General features: G+C 43.4%; 2 protein-coding genes across 14 annotated transcripts in view; one reads left to right on the plus strand and one right to left on the minus strand.

Annotated features, from left to right (window-relative positions):
• Positions 1 to 13690, minus strand: part of TAFAZZIN (tafazzin, phospholipid-lysophospholipid transacylase) — a 79856-nt gene extending 66166 nt beyond the window's left edge. For 7 of the 12 annotated variants that reach the window (XM_085898413.1, XM_085898410.1, XM_085898409.1 and 4 more), the window contains exons 1-3: positions 13551 to 13690; positions 6578 to 6686; positions 6255 to 6383 (exon numbers count right to left, since the gene is read on the minus strand). In XM_085898413.1, the coding sequence (XP_085754539.1) occupies positions 6255 to 6383; positions 6578 to 6686 (238 nt within the window). In that variant the 5' untranslated portion in view covers positions 13551 to 13690. The remainder of the gene's footprint in view (positions 1 to 6254; positions 6384 to 6577; positions 6687 to 13550) is intronic. The other 5 variants (XM_085898412.1, XM_085898407.1, XM_085898419.1 and 2 more) reach the window with 3 other exon arrangements.
• Positions 13691 to 14092: 402 nt separating this feature from the next.
• The window catches only part of RBSN (rabenosyn, RAB effector), an 81121-nt gene continuing 77874 nt past the window's right edge, over positions 14093 to 17339 (plus strand). Inside the window, exon 1 of one of the 2 annotated variants that reach the window (XM_085898401.1) lies at positions 14093 to 14219. The gene's annotated coding sequence lies outside the window, so the exon portion shown is untranslated. Of the gene's footprint in view, positions 16596 to 17339 lie in introns of both variants that reach the window. The other variant, XM_085898400.1, reaches the window with a different exon arrangement.

Genomic DNA, 17339 nt, shown 5'->3' on the forward strand with positions numbered 1-17339 from the left:
TCGATTGAAGCTACATTTCCCTCTAAATATTTTTGTATCAAGCCCAATTGTATCAAGTTGTTGCTGCAAGCAAATGGACAGATTTTCAATAAATTAATCTTGTTTTATTTGTTTTCAGAATTGGTAACGATGGAGTCGCTGTTGACGTTGGAAAGGCCAGGTGAGGTGGATTTAGACGCCTGTATTTTCTGTCAAGTGGGAAACAAACCGAAAGACAGACTTTGAGATGGGGGTGAAAAGGGTTTAATCTCCACATACAGTTGTGGCCAAAAATATTGGCACCCTTGCATTTTTTCAAATAACCCACAATTTTCTCTAAAAATAAGTTGAAATTGACAAAAATATTTGGTCTCCATAGTTCTTTATTTCACTGTTAATATGATAGAACTTTTGTTTTTGCTTCAGAACTTAATATATCCTTTTATATGATAGAATAAAATGAAATAGCATGGATAAAATTATTGACACCCTCAACTTGATATTTGGTAGCACAACCTTTGGACAAAATAACTGCAGTCAAGCACTTATAGCCATGAATGAGCTTCCTACACCTCTCTACTGGTAGTTTGGCCCACTCTTCTTGTGCAAACTGCTCCAGTTCTCCCAGATTTGAAGGGTGCTTTCTCCCAACTGCTGTTTTCAGATCTCCCCACAGGTGTTCAATGGAATTTAGATCTGGAATCATTGCTGGCAACTTCAGAACAGTCCAGCGTTTTGTCTTGAACCATTCCTGGGTGCTTTTTGAAGTGTGTTTGGAGTCATTGTTGTGCTGCAAGACTCATGACCTTCGACAGAGACCCAGCTTTCTGACACTGAGTTGAACATTGCGTTCCAAAATGCCTTGATAATCTCCTGATTTCATGATGCCATGTACACATTCAAGGCACCCAGTGCCTGAGGCAGCACAGCAACCCCAAAACATCACTGAACCTCCTCCATGTTTGACTGTAGGGAAGGTATTCTTTTATTTGAAGGCTTCATTTTGTTTTCTGTACAGATAGAGATGATGTCAGGTCAGGTCAGGTCAGGTATGGGAGCATGCGCCAGAGCAGCGCGTCGCTGCTCCACTTTCCACCGGTACTCCAGGGGCCTCTGTCTGGCCATCCCCCAGGCAGATGCCTGGCCCATCCCCATCTCCTTGAGATGCCGATCAACCTGCTGCAACCACGAGGAACGTGGTCGGCCCATTGGCCTCCTCCACTCAGGAGACTCCCTCACTGAGAGAATCTGGTGAGCAGGATCAGCATCAGGAAAACGAGCCACATGTCCATACAGCCGCAGCTGACGCTCACCGACTATGCAGGTAACAAATCTCATTTGAGTCTCTCTCAGCAACCGCTCGTTGGACACAAAGTCCGACCAGCGATAGCCAAGGATTCTCCGAAGAGACCTGGTACCAAAGGAATTAAGTCTCCGTCTCAAATCCTTGGTCAGAGTCCACATCTCGCATCCATAGAGCAAGACTGGAAGCACCAAGGACCTGAAGACTCGGACTTTCGTCCTCCTGCACAGGTACAGGCAGCGCCACACCCCATTTTCCAGTGAATCCATGACTCCCCAGGCCCGACCCAGACGTATATTGACCTCTGACTCACAACCAGCAGAGACATGAATATCACTGCCAAGGTAAGTGAATCTCTCCACGACCTCAACATGTTGATGATGTGCTTCACCAAAAAGCTCTAATTTTGTCCACAGGACATTCTCCCAGAAGGATTTTGGCTTATTCAGGTGTGTTTTTGAAAAGTCCATTCAGGCTTTCTTATGTCTCTCTCTTAGCAGTGGGGTCCTCCTGGGTCTCTTACCATGGAACCCCCTTTCATTGAGTTGGTGACGGATGGTGCGAGTTGAAACCGTCGTACCTTGTGTCTGAAGGTCAGCTTGAATCTGTTTGGCAGTTGATCGAGGTGTTTTCTTCACCATTGGAACAATCCTTTGCTGCAATCTTCGATCAAGTTTTCTCTTGCGGCCATGTCCAGGAAGGTTGGCTGCAGTGTCATGGGCCTTAAACTTCCTGATAACATTGCGTACGGTGGACTCAGGAACATCAATGTCTCTGGATATGGACTTTGTAGCCTTGAGGTTGTCCACGCTTGGCTACAATCTTGTGTCTGACCTCCTCAGACAATTCTCGGGTTTCTTTATTTTCTCCACGCTCATTACGATACACACAGTGACACAAAACAGCACAATGACTCCTTTCCCCTATTTAAACTGGTTGAATGAATGATTTTTATATTGCAGGCACCTGCAACTCACCACAGGTGAGTTCAATTCCAAAGTAAGGGAGAATCACCTGCTTGAAATCTAATTATTTCTCACAACTTCTAAAAGGTGCTAACAATATTTTCCGGGCCATTTTAGGCTTTTTGTGTGGAATAACCTAAGATTTCGTCATTTTTTCTGCTTTTTTTGTTTTGTTCCACTGCAAACCAAAGAAATACATATGTGGATACAAAAATATTTTTTAATTTCAACAATTTTCTGGAATAAATGGTACATTATTGAAAAAAGTGAAAGGGTGCCAATATTTTTGGCCACGACTGAAGGAGGAAACAACTGAAAGACTGGAAAAAACAAGAAGTAAGAAACCGACTCGAGGATATATTTAGCCGAAGTGATGAACTGTTGTTCATCTGTACTGCCACAGAAGTTGTCATAGCGAGTACACAAAGAAAAACAAAATTGATTGTTTAGAAGCGTCACAGTCTCATCGAGAAAACACAGCAGCATCCTGTGCATCCATGTCAGATTCAGCTGCAGCATGCAGTAGCACACAGTTGCCAGACTATTGTGGTGTCTGCAAGAGATACGGATGTCCACCTCTTGTTGATCGTGCACTCTCATCACATCCGTTGTAAGGATTTATGGATGATGTCTGGAACGGCGAAGAAACGAAAATATATCAACATCAGAACCCTTCACGATCAGTTTCATCATGAGTCTGTACCAGCACTCCTTCCATACCATGCACTGACAGGGTGCGACAGCATGTGGTATTTCTTTGGACGGCCGAAGCAGTCTTCTTGGAAATAGTTCCAACAGAACTATAGCATGCTAGCAGGACGAGAGGAAGGTGAACTTACAGATAAGAAACTAGCTGCTGCCGAGAAATTTGTCTGCCGAATGTACAACTTTGAACAGGTTGATTCTTCTGACAAGGTTCACTGTTTGATGTTCTTCAAAACAAGCAAGCCAGAAGCTATGCCCCCAACGAGCAATGCACTACGCTTCCACATCATGCGGTCACATCACTACGCACTGATTGGGAAGCAAGCTAATTGTCCTGATCCCAAAATCGTACAATCTGAACATATGGAATGAGAATGACAAGGATATATGCTGAGGCCTACACTTCCAGATCTGGACAGTGTATCGAAAGTGTACAAAGACATTATTTCCTGTTCCTGTAGCACAGGCTACAGGACACTTCGCTGCTCCTGCAAGAAAGTGAAAATGCCTTGCACCAGAGCTTGTGGTTGCAGAGACAACATGTTGACTTGGTTGCACAATGACTATTTGTACTGCTAAATGTATCATTGATTTGAATCTATTTCACCAATTTGAATTTGGATAAATTTGGTTGATACGCTATTATATTTGGTTCAAACATAAGATTATTTTTATGTCATACAAATATTACAAAACTGACAAATTGGCCATGTTCGAAATGTTACTGGCAGTCGACTGATTGGAATATTCCATGATATTTGCCCCTGCTGTTTAATGTGGTGTATTGAAAATCAGTGTTTTCCAATTGCATACAGTAGTACGTTTGTGACAATAGCAATGAATATACCTTTGTTATACGTTGTGTACACAATGTCTGTATCAAATGAACACCAAAATAATGCCTTTTCTGAGGCCATATTCGATTTGCCATTTTGTGTGCTTTTGGTGCAAAATTGAGCTTGGCAACAAGCAGATTCTAATTCAGCATATCAAATTCACCCTAGAAAGGCTTGTTGACAGCTTGTACTAAGAAATGCCTCATAATGGGGGAAAAAATGCTTCTATTCTAAGCGTCGGCAGGACAAAATACGTAAAGTATGTTACTTTTTGTGGCCCACTCAGCAATGGTGGGCAAAATTACGTATTTCAGGGTGGGTAAGCTATTTCTTTTGTCACATTTCAACGTTTTGTGATTGCAAAACATATTTGACCAATTGCGAGCTTCCAGAGTTTTAAGGGCAGAAGCTTCAAACTCACACACACTTCATTACCGCCTAGGGGTGTTTAAACTGTCTCCAAAATTTAATTGTGATCGGTTTCGGCGTTCCAGAGAAGATTGTTTGATGTTTGGAACAAAATCCAAGATGGCCACCAATTCAGGACAGAATTCAAAAAACAAAAATCGTTCGCATCAAGTTCCAAGGGTGTGCTCTAAACATGTACAGATCGGTGTGGTACAGCCAGCTGTAACGGTTTTTTCAAAAGTTATTTCTCAAAACTCGGCAGAACTAGAATATTAATAACCTATATATAATAGAGCAAGTGCATCTATGTCCAGCCACTAACGGCACATTTTATGACGTAACTAGATGACCCGTGAACCCGTTGGGTTCCCGTTGTGACAGCGGTTGATGAAAAAAAAAAAAAGATTTCAAGAAAAAAAAAGACAGCTCCAGCGACCTATACCGCTGAGGTTGTTTGCATTGATCAAATTTTCCCGAACAGTACTTGACTGAATCGAGAATTTATTTTTAAATAATTTTTCTTTGCCCAATTTGAACGAAACGATACTACACACCGCAGGTGAATGGTGAGTAAGGTGGCCCTAAAATTTTTGCACTATCGTGTACCGTTTTGGCTGTATTTCGGGAACATACAAGATGAGAGTTTTAGTAATATACTAGACGACCCGTGAACCCGTTAGGTTCCCATTGTGACAGCGGTTGATAAAAAAAAGAAAAAAAGATAGCTCCAGCGAACTATACCGCTGAGGTTGTTTGCATTGATCAAATAATCCCGAAGAGTACTTGACTGAATCGGGAATTGATTTTTTAATAATTTTTCTCGTTGCCCGATTTGAACGAAACTTGATATTGCGCGTCAATGTGAAAAAAAAAAACGGAGAAAAGAAAGTCGAAGCAATTATTGTGCGTAATCTTCTAAACACAATTTTATTTATTAATGAACACGGAAGTATTCGATCAAAATGGCGATGTTTATTTTATGCTTAAAAATAAATCGTTCTTTGTCTATACTAAATGTTTGAGATTTTAAAATTAATCATTTAAAGAAAAGAAAAAAAACAGATAGCTCCAGCGAACTATACCGCTGAGGTTGTTTGCATTGATCAAATTCTCCCGAAGAGTACTTGACTGAATCGGGAATTGATTTTTTAATAATTTTTTTTCATTGCCCGATTTTAACAAAACTTGATACTGCACACCGCAGGAGAATGGTGAGTGAGGTGAGCCGAAAATTATTGCGCTATCGTGTACCGTTTTTGTTGTATTTCGGGAACATACATACATACATAAATACAAGATGAGAGTTTTAGTAATATATAGATAGATAGATACGAAGCCTAGTGTTGGCGTAGTGGTTAGAGTCGCGGCTTGGGAACCAAAAGGTCCTGAGTTCAAGCCCCGTTGGCCGCTTGAATAAATACACACCAGGAGGTTGACTCAGCCTGTCATCCTTCCGAGGTCGGCGAAGTGAGTACCAGTTGTACTGGGCCCGGTGTATGCCCCGGTTAGAATAGGTGTACCATATCCCTGTGTCGTAAGAGGCGACCAGGGTTGCGTCAGGAAGGGCATCCGGCGTAAAACCTGTGCCAAATCATTATGCGGATCATAACAGATGATCCGCTGTGGCGACCCCTAACGGGAGCAGCTGAAAGAAGAAGAAGATAGACAGATAGATAGATAAAGAAACAGCATTTATCCGTGTTGTTTGTGTTCCTGTTAGAGTGTAATAAAATTTTCAGAGTTATTTATTTATTCCATTCATGACCTGATCCGACGTACTACCAACACATATTTTACGTTAGAGCATAAAATATGTGTTGGTAGTATGTAGGGTCAGATCGTGGACACACAGAAAAAAATCCCCCCCCCCCAGCCCTCCCCGACTTACAATTTTTGCCTGTATCCATGCCACCCCACCCCCAACCCCCGCTGCATTCAGGGGCTGATTATTGGCCACGGCACAAAAGATATTTGTTTTTTGCACCCTCTTTGCAATAAATATTCGAGATAAATGAGAAGTAGAGTGATGATCATGATTTCAGAAAATTCAGTGCTAACCACAGAGGAGAGGGTCATCCATGCACGATTGATGATTAGCCAATGTGATGAGTGGGGTGCTCAATGGTCGTCGGTCGAGCATGCTCAGTAACGAGCTACCGTTGTACACATCTAGCCTGTTCAACGCTTCTGCAAAAGACATCAAAAGACGATTAACATGAATGGAATAAATAAATAATTCATAAGCCACGCGCTTCAACTTAAGAAATACTTTTGAATATGTAAGCAATATATCTGTTGCCAGTGACTTTGAAAGAAAGCATATCATACTGATCACAGTGTTTAACTAGTTGTTTTAATAAATAATAACGTTGCACACATACTTATCCAGAGTTTGCTGTACATTCCAACAAGACCTGTTATGATGGTGCTGGTTGACACCCACAGTGGGCCAGGCCGGGCAGGGAGTGGCCAGCAAACCTCAAGAGGCATCTACACCAAAACAAGCATGTGTCAGTTCATGAATCGATGTCGTATTATTATTATTGTTTGTTATTTTTGACACCTGCTCATTTGATAGTAAAGAAAGAGTAAACTCAACTGCTGATATGAACAACTTATATTTGACAGAGGCACACAATTATGGACAGCAAGTACGTTTTTTTCAGCAGATATTAAACGATGAATAATCCTATGGTAACAAACAGTCATTTTGTGAAAATTGACAGTAAGGCAATGGGGGCAACTGTTGGACACAATAAGCAAGATAATGAATAAAGAGTAAAAAAAGGAAAGAAAAGAAGAGGGAAGCAGGACCTGAAAGTAGGACCGTTGGGTCATGGAAAGCTAATGGGGGTAATAAAGATTGTTGGTAAAGTTGGGGGATGCCATGACATGGAAGTGTATTGACATCAGCTGGCGTCAGCTACTTGAAGCTCTGGAGGGAAGAATGGGATAGCACAGCCTCTGGAAGGCGGTTCGACCAACGGGAGAAGCGAGGGCCAAAAGAGTTGAGGTGCGCAGTCAGACAGAATTTTGGAGCATTACCCAGGAAGGAATTACTGGTGGAACACATACATATTGGCGATGTTACGAAGGAGGGCTGAGAGAGCAGAGCGAGCTAAACCATAGGTGAAGCAGATAGAAACAGAGGCTACCAACCTACCTGCGATGCGAATGCTACAGCCCTTGTGTTTCGGCTTCATCACGGGAGATTCCAATAATTTGGAGAGCTTTTGATTCCACAGAATCTGCAAAGACAGATATGATGCTGAGGCTGTAATACATAGGGGAGAGCATGTCTCCATTGGGATGTGGACAAAGGCCTTATAGACTGAGAGTAGTTTGGATTTTACATGCAAAGACTTGGAATGATGGAGGATGCCCAATTTGCAGATGGCTTTGGAGGCCAGCTCTGCTATGTAGGTAGCCCAGTTGAGGTTATGGATGATGGTGAGACCTAGATGTTCAAGAGACTGAACCTCTTCTTGTGGCTGATCATGGAAATAGATAGGTGGGTTCATTTGATGAATATTCCAGAGGGACAGGGTGAGATTCATATCTTCTCGGATTGAACAACGTGTTCCATTTATAATACCACCATCTTCAGATGCACCAGATTGGACTCGCTTCCAGATCAGCAGTGACGCAGCTGTTGACTGCCGAACAGTGGGAGGTGGAACTGCACGACATAGTATTGAGCCATCTACAAAAAGGAACATGGTTATACAGAGCATCCGAGAGATCATTTATGCAGAACACTGGACCCAACACACGACCATGGATAATTTTTTTGCATATAGTCAACGCTCATTGAAGAGCTAGAACACAACGGATCAGGATGCAATATACCAAAACGAACAGCAGAAAGAAAAGGGGGAAATATCTACAGCAGGGCAGAGGGAGAAAAACAGACGGACAATGCGCGGATAGGGATGAGGACCGGTAGGGGAGAATGCAAGGGATGGATAAGATGGATACAGAAGCAATTTTTTAGGGAGGCAGGTGATTAGTCTTCCAACCCAACTGTTCTTAATGTTAGGATTATTATTATTATTATCATTATTATTATTATTATTATTCTAGTTCCACCGATGTTTGTGAAATGAATTTAAAAAAAACTGTAACAGCTGGCTTTGCCAAAATGGGGTGGTTTAATGGTGGTGGAAAGATCATGGTTTTGGATGGAGGATGATCTGAGATAGTAGTGAACAGCTGTCTTGAAGACCTGGAGGAAAGAATGGGACTGAAAAGAATGGGGATATTGGAAGTTGGTCCATGGGTGGGAAAAAAGAGGAACCAATTCCAGCCTCCACTGGGAGAAGAAAGACAGATTTCCACTGATAGCAGTGGATTTTTATATATTGTTGGACCCCGCTATTTGTGGATTCACGATTTGAGGACCTCATGTATTCGCGGGCCATAAAGTGAGACCTGCTTCTACATTCACGCTTCATGTATTCGCATCTTTTATATTTTTAATTCAATTAATTGACTTTTTTTTCTTCTTTTTTTAAACTCTTCAGCACTGGTCTCCTATATTCACCTGGGAAATTGGAAATCAGCCAACACCATTACATAAAAAGGTGCAAAAGTGGATCCCATGAACTACAGCCCAATTAGCTTACTTCCAATCATCAGCAAGGTCATGGAATCCATCATCACAGTTGATATAAAATCATTCCTTTTCTCCAGCAGCCTCATCTCAGATTATCAATTGGGATTCAGACCGGGTTACACTACCTTGGACATGCTGCTTTGACTCTCCCAACAATGGTGGAGGCCCTCAATATGAGACATGAGATCAGGGTCGTCTCCTTGGTGGACATATCTCGAGCTTTGAATACAGTCTACCATCCTGCCTTGCTCTCCAAACTGTCTGCCTATGAAATCCAAGGCCAACTCCACTCTTGGATTACTGGCTTCCTACCCTATCATAGACAATGTGTGGCTCTCAACAGAACTCTTTCATCTCCTCTCCCTGTCAAGGCTGGAGTACCCAAGGTAGTGTTCTCGGCCCCATATTATTCCTAATCTTCATCAATGATCTCACTGACTCTCTGGAAAATCCTCTTTATCTCTTTGCTGATGACTCCACTTTCTGCCGTGATATCCCTCATCCTTCTGACAGACAGGCAGCAGCCTCTTCCCTCTCCTTAGACTTTGACAAAATCACAAACTGGTCAAACACGATTTTGCTTATGTGTCCATATTGTCCACCCTTTGTGTTCTCCCTTACCCCTCATTGTTACCTGCATCTCTTGTTTGTCAGTCTCCATTTACTTTCTCCCTCCGCCCTGCTGTTGGTGTTTACCCTTACTCCCGCTGTTCCCTTTGTTATGTTGTGTCCTGATTTGTTCTGTGTAATCGCTCTTTCAAGAGCCTAAACCATGTATTAAAATAATAATAATCACTCGCCGAAACCCCGTCACAGACGGATTCCGTTCCATGAGCCCAATATGACAACCAGTGGTGTCTCTTATAAGAGCCTTATCCCAGTCAATGTACTCCATGGCCTTACCTAATGAGGCCTACAAAACGTCCTTGTACACGACATTTTTGGTGTACACTACTCCTTGTGAAGAAGTCCCCTGATTTGTGCACGTGTCTACTTTGATGTACACCATGTCAAAACTTCTGGCTCTCGAGAACGCGACATACAGTTGTCCATGCAAAAAAACTGGAGATGGTAAGTATATTCCCACTCTACGAAATGTTTGTCCTTGCGCCTTGTTAATGGTCATGCAGTATGCAAGCCGGATGGGGAATTGGACGAAAAGTGTTTATTCTGCTTCAGAGTTGAAGGTTGACTTTTGCCACTATGTGCGATGCACTCTTACAGGTACGAAGTTTCTTTCAGTCCAGGTCACAGTACCGAGAAAAACGTGACGCGACCGCGAGGAGGAGCACAAAATTGGTCCTTCAGTATTAATATATAGATAATAATAATAATTTTTTTTTTTAAATGGCCCAACGTTCATGGTATTTTTCAGGAACGTATCCCCCACAAAGAGCAGGGTTCGACAGTACAATGTTTAATGCTCATAATGGAGTCAACACACACACACACACACACACACACACACACACACACACACACACACACACACACACACACACACACACACACACACACACACACACACACACACACACACACACACACACGGACATACTGATGAGACAAACACGTAACACAGCCACTGAGCATGGGGGAAGTGTCGTCACTTCCCGGGATACTCTGGGTACCAGCGACGTCGCACGAACGACGTGTGACGTCACCAGTGATGTGTGCCTTTCTCATCGCACTCAGTGGGGCATTTCCTGAGGAGGAATGTCCTCCCCATGGATGTCAACTGATGGGGATTATCTGTCCACTATCCTTTTAAATGCTGAGTGTCAAGCATGGAAGCAGCACGTACCATTTTAAAAGTCTTTGGTGTGACTCGGTCGGGGTTTGAACGCCGACTTCCTAGATTCGGAGCGGACGCTCTAACCACTGCACAACCCAGTTAAACTGTGTTGACTGTGCAAGTGGAGGAAGTCAGAAAGTCAGATGATGTGGGCCCAGGCAAGGCTGGGAGCGTTCTACCACCACCCCCCCCACCCCCATCATCCCTGTCACTGAGTGGACTTTGAACCTTGTGGGATTACCTTGTGTGAACATGGCAGGCTTGGCGATATATTTAATGGACGTTTGCAATCGGAAAAAAGGATGCCATCATTACCAACAATCAGGCAGACTTCCCATATCTGTTTTGGTTGCTTCTTAACACCGATAGGAAGGTCATATCTGGGGTATGTCAATGCACAGGGTAAATTTATAATGACAATATTTACTATTTATCATGTTTGGGAGGAGGGCGGGGGGGGGGTGGGGTGGGAGTGGAGAGTTGTAAGGGCTGTGAGGGCCATTTTCAAAAAAAAAAATATTTTTTTTGATTGGTTCCGGGGCCACAAGATAAATTATACGAGATGTGTGTGTGTGTGTGTGTGTGTGTGTGTGTGTGTGTGTGTGTGTGTGTGTGTGTGTGTGTGTGTGTGTGTGTGTGTGTGTGTGTGTGTGTGTGTGTGCGTGTGCATGCTATATATCCAATGCCGCCACTTATTTGTACGAAAAGGAAATGGTGCAAGCCTGACACCTCTGATCCACAGATATTTCTCGTATTTGCTCGATTTTTGTGAGTTCGATTTGCATTCAGGAACAAAACGATTGTAGTTAACCATTTTGAAATTGAATTGCCACTTCTTTCATCTAAATGCTGAAAATTATGTTACAAAGAGGATTTGAAATACACGTTCCATGCCAGCAACGGCAGGATAAAAGTACCCGGCGAGGAGAACAGAGTCACTGAAAACACTCGGCGCACGCGCAAAAGGCCTCGTTATCATTCATACATCACCTCGAAGGTCCCGTGTTTGTATACCACAATCTGGGGAGAATTTTAAAAGCTTTTAACAGATTTACAAACATCACCTGGCCCATGCTTTTGAAGGTGCCCTTGACAATACCTAATCCACTGTGCGCTTCCTTTACCACTCGTACTCGTAATACAAGTTTGTTTTTGTATTCCATGTCGAGGCTCCTGTAAGAGCTAAAAGGTTTCCATGAACTCAAGGTGGGGTCTCACCAAAGTTTGCTGAACCATAGTCCTTGGTCTACCATAAAACAGAGATCTTTCTCGTCGCTCCTCCTTCAACTTACAAATCCCTCTACTGTCACTCATGTCGTAATGACATCGTATCACAGTATAAGATCGTGTGATCACCCCAGTCTACACATCTGGGTTGTACACAACGCCAGGACTGCACTGCATGTAAACTACGGACGAGTGGGCTGAAATCTCTGGTTCCACCAGTACAGATCGAGACTATTTTTTGAAGGAACTAACACTAACAACATCAACAACTTTTTGTGAACGTCCATTCCATTCATCTATGACTCTCCGGCTGAAGAACTTCTTTCTCACTTCCAGTCTGGATCGACCCTTAAACAATTTTAGATGGTTGTCGCTTCGTATGCAGCCTGTGGCTGCTGGTTGCATCATTTTCTGGAAGCGTGGCTGTGCCGCTGATGTGGTGCCCGTTACCAGTAAGCTGGTGCTCATTTTGCCGACCTTGGAAGGATGACAGGCTGAGTCAACGCACGTGGTGTTATTTCAACGGAACGACAGGGGCTCAAACTCAAAACCCTTTAACATCTTAAACCAGCCACCTTAACTGTAAAGCCAACATGAGGCTTCTTTTCAATGGTCACTGTCCTCTTGTGGTTGTGTTTGTTGCAAGTGTGAAAATGTGATTGATTGGAACCCTCAGCTGGTAATCAGGTCACCCCTTCAAAGTCTGTCGTACAATGAGTGCAGATTCAGTATCTCCAGTCGTTACTCGTAGGTAGGTGACGGGTAGATGTAGAGTAGGTGACGCAACAGCTTGGTTAAGAATTACATGAGTTGCCCATGTTTGCAGCTTCTCGATCTCCTCCATGCCTGGTGTTGGCTTAATGGTGAGAGTGGAGGGCTTGGGATCCTAGGATCCTGAGTTCAAATCCCGCTCGGCTGTTGAATTAACACCAGGTGGGGTTGACTCGGCCTGTCATCCTTCTGAGGTCAACAAAATGAGTGCCAGCTTGCTGGAATCCTGTGTCGGAGTGGTGACCCGTCCAGGATTGTGCCCAATAGCCAAGGAGACTGCTTAAGCAGCACCAACGCTGTGCACAGGGTGTGGTCCCAGTGAATGGATGGATGGATCTCGCCCCCATCAGTCTTGTACCGCAGATGCCACAAAAAGGATCCCATACTCAAGGTGGCCTGTCAGCAAAGTTGGGTGGAGGATATGACGTCACGTTTGAGAACGTCCGTTTGATGATGGCCAGGATTTGAATTGTTTTTCGGATTACTGATGACACGTGATGATGAAAGTCGAGTTCATAGTTCAGAATGAAATGTACATCCTTCTCCTGCTGGACATCCTGAAGTTCAACTTCGTTCATTCGTGGTTTGTTCAGCAGAACAGCTCACACGAGTAACTGTGTTGTTGTTTCTGATGAACGTTCATAAACTTTTGACCAATCATGTACTTAAAGAACACGTGACTTCACAAAACATCAGTATTTCGTCTGTTGTTGACCTTTTTTTTTTTTTTTTTAAATCCACTCTTTCAGAGATCGTCCTATTTGTAGGAGGGCAATGTCCCACGAATACGAGACTTCCCCAAAACTCAATTGAAACACACGTCAAATAAAAGGTATTTTAAAAACAAACCGTTAATCAATAAAACCGTTCACGTGTTCAAACCATTAATCAATTACTAGAATCGTTCACGATGTAAAATGGTCATGAGCTATTGTATGCCACGCACCTGAGCGATTGTGTTGGGATTTCCAATTTCCCATTTAATTGAAAAACGACGCAAGCAAATCTGCGTTCGGGAAACGACATAAAACAAATCACCCAATCTGCACCGGACAACAACTTCCGCATCACAGATGCATTCTGGGATACATCAATTTCCGGTAAGCGGAAGCCCAAACATGGAATTGTCCAAGGGCACGGTCAGGGTTACACAGCCAAGCGAGCCGTTCTTTATTAACCGTTTCGTTTGAGTGTCGTGCTTGTTTGAGTGCTTAAAAGCCACTTGGCCCGCCCTCCGAAAGAAACTTGGTAACTGAATAACTCCCTTGTGGTTCGGTTTGCCGGATATACTATATCGGTTGAACCGGAAGCAGCCTCGACTCACAAAATCGTTTTTAAAATTCGTTAAAGAAACGGCTCGAGCTATATAAAGTCTCTGCTAGAACTTGTCGGCTCCTGACGACGTGTTTTTACTGCGTGGCGTATCTAGAGCCTGGCGGTTCTGAAAACATCCATTTAAACTCAATCATGGCCAAAGAAGAAGAAGAAGAAGACGAAACAAGATTGATGACGTCAGTTCCCTTCGATCATTGAAATCGCAATGTACACATGGAAGTTTGATCGTGATCGGACACCGTAGATGTGGTGAAGCTGTGTGAACTGTGAACTGCGTGCGGTATGATTCTCGTCGTGTTGGTTTGTTTATTCATGTTCAGTATGTTTGCCGATATCAAGTCATTGCATTTATAAAACACATTGGATGCTTTGAGTGAGAAGGTAACATGTAGTTATTTTTTGATAAAGATGGACCGTCGGTGTATTTTAACCGTTTCGCCGGAAGATGGTCACCTCATCGTCGTCGTCGTCGTCGTCGTCATGGTTTTGTTTTCATTCGGATTCATGGCTCCTTTGGTTGTGATATACAGTAAAATGCGAGTTCCCACGACGCAAGAGGAGTTCAGGAAGCAAGTGCTGTGGTAGCCAACCTATGGTTGTAATGCTTGGCGACAGTGGCGATGATGCCCACAATGCCTTGCGTGCCGCTATGTTGGAGGATCTCGAGAGTCACGATCCCATTGATCACACGTCCTGTGGTGGATCGATCTTGGGCTGGCAGGTGCACAGGTAACCCGCTCACCTTCGAGTGGTGTCGTCCTTGGATATGAGTGACTATGGTCTCCCAGGAGCCTGCAGCGAGTGAGGTCCAAAGTCTGATAGCTGCCATCAGCCGGTGCATTGTAAAGGTCCCACGAGTGTGTGTTGAAGAAGTGCAGGCCATTGTGTGTCAGTATCTCGGCAAGCCATCAGATTCGTGCCGGGAAGGCAATGGCAAACCACCCAGTGCAGTTTGCCATCGACGGGCTTTCTTGGCAACACAGTTGATACCCAGAAAAAAAAACCGATGATTCATGCAGGATGAGGATGCTTTCTTCATCCGCAGTATTCACTTTTTAATTATTTAATTTGTCATATCCATCTTTTGCTGCAATCAGAAGGTCCACGCTCCCCTGTTTCTTCATGTGTACAATTATGTACACCGAGTACATCAACGTGGTTTCACGTTTTTCTGGTCGAACAAACTTCCAGGCAGACGACAAGAGGCAAAAGGCGAAGGACGGTTGACTCGAGCAGACTGAAGAGCACCGGAGCAGGATTTTAAAACGTGGCCACCGATGCCATCTCGACCCGTTGCCGAAGTACCATCAAGGCTGCACGTAACTTTGTCTACCCTGTTGGTTGAGAAGGATACAAAGTCCAGTAGATAATGGGCTTGAGGCTGTAATATGGGTCGGAGGACACCGTGTGATGGGTTAAGGACTGTACGTGAGATTTGGAGGCAATGTTGAGGAATTTTGACTTCTCTCAGGCAATGTCTAGAGATGTGCGATTTCAGGTGATCGAGTGGGTGGACGGGGAGCATACCCCAGAGATGAACTTGATTACATGTCACCATGACTTTGAGAGTTCAGCCTTGAATTTTGCAACACGGTGTTTTGTTGCGATCCTTTTGGAGTGGATGCCATGCTGAGAAAGCGAGCTGCTTGACTGCAACCTCCTCCCCACACAATTCGGTGCACTCCAGCTGAGGAATTACAGGAAAGCTGCGACTGGGACGGGATAAACTGGTGCATGAGGGAAAGTAGGTTTGTTTTCTTTTGTTTTTTTTTGGTCATGTAAACCTTTCCTCTTTTGGCATAAGATCCTCCCTTTTCGGCCTTCTGTTGGCATTTGCACCTTGAGGATCCCACGATCCCCTCTCGATCTCCTCCATCGCTCAGATTGATCATCTCACCATTTTATATTAAATAAATATAGAAATAGCTGGATGAACCAGGTGAAATATCTCTGAGTGATAAAGAAAATGATTAATAAACACATCGCAGCATGTTCATACTTCTTGCTGACTGCATTGGCTCATCCATATTTAATAAGCTTCCTCAAAATGAGCTTTTTGACAAATTAAAAAAAGACAATCCAAATTAGATATTTTTATATTTCGCAGGTGAGAGCGAAAACCCTACTTTCAACCATTTTTTTTTTTGTATTTTTGAAAAATGAAGGTGGAATTGGTTGTGTTGCTGGCAACGATCATTTTGCTGCATTTAGCATTAGGAACTGAGATGAATTTTTTTCCCACCTTTTGTCCGGTGTCTATTAGCATTTATTCAGTTACAGTGTGCGATGTTTATATTTCTCTGTACAGAGATTGGGTTTCGCTCGGTTCACATTTTGATTATCTGCTTTATTATTCTTCTTTCGACTTCAATATTGTCCATGGAGCTCAAGGCTGTGAGTAGCATCATTGGCAGAGGGTGTGGCTGTGCTGCTATTGGAATTCCCTCTGCTGGTTAAGGCAGGAAATTGGAATTTGTTCATGGTGCTGGTGGTGATGGCTCACCTATTCATCATGAAGGACACTGTGGGAACTTAAACACCGACTAACTTACGCCTGCAGAAGGGACGCCCGATTAAGGTTCATCAGACGGACGGCACCCATATTGATAAATCGCCCTGCCTGTGGAGATTTAAACCCAGGCAAGACTACTCAGAGGTGAGTGTACGTACCTCGAGGTCTAGGCCGTCCTTTTTGCCACTCCTGCTTTGTTGGAATAAAGAAATTTAATCTTCGAAGGCTTGTATTTACTTTATGGAATGACGTAAAGTTTTACAAGAGGCAGAGAGTTTGTGTTCATTTGCAGAGGTTAAGATGCATATTTTGTAAGCTGAGACAGATATGTGATTGACATGTGAATTGGAAAAAATAAAAATTAAAAAAAAGAGAAGGGGAGCAGTTCATTTCACAACTTTTTTTTTTTGAGGATTTTTTTGTATGAGGTTGCTTCAGATGCTTTGAGTTTGTTTGCAATCATTAGTGTGCATCTTTCCCCTCCCCCCCCTCTTTTTTTTTTTTTTCAAAAAGTTCAGACAATCATCTTGTCCCTTGGTTTATTTTGTTGCACGACCCGAGGGTGAACTCCAGCACAAATTTCGACAAAATTGAAGAAAATTTAGGGGGACCACCAAGGCTTCGAAATTATGGAAATTTGAAGAACCAGTGCACGCCCGTACGTACGTGGCCGTACGTGCAAAAAAAACAAAAAAAACTTTCAAACCGTGTGCTAGAAACAACAACCACACAGGCCGTTCCTTCGCTCTCGCGTGACCGTACATGCGTGGCTGTACGTGCGTGGCCGTATGTGCAAAAATAAAGAAACTTTCAAACCGTGTGCTAGAAACAACAACCACACAGGCCATTCCTTCGCTCTTGCGTGCCCGTACATTTGTGGCTGTACGT

Source organism: Eptatretus burgeri, chromosome 10, assembly GCF_056783735.1.
Source record: "Eptatretus burgeri isolate ZD-2024b chromosome 10, Ebu_testis_v1, whole genome shotgun sequence".
In the NCBI taxonomy this organism is placed as follows: Eukaryota; Metazoa; Chordata; class Myxini; order Myxiniformes; family Myxinidae; genus Eptatretus; species Eptatretus burgeri.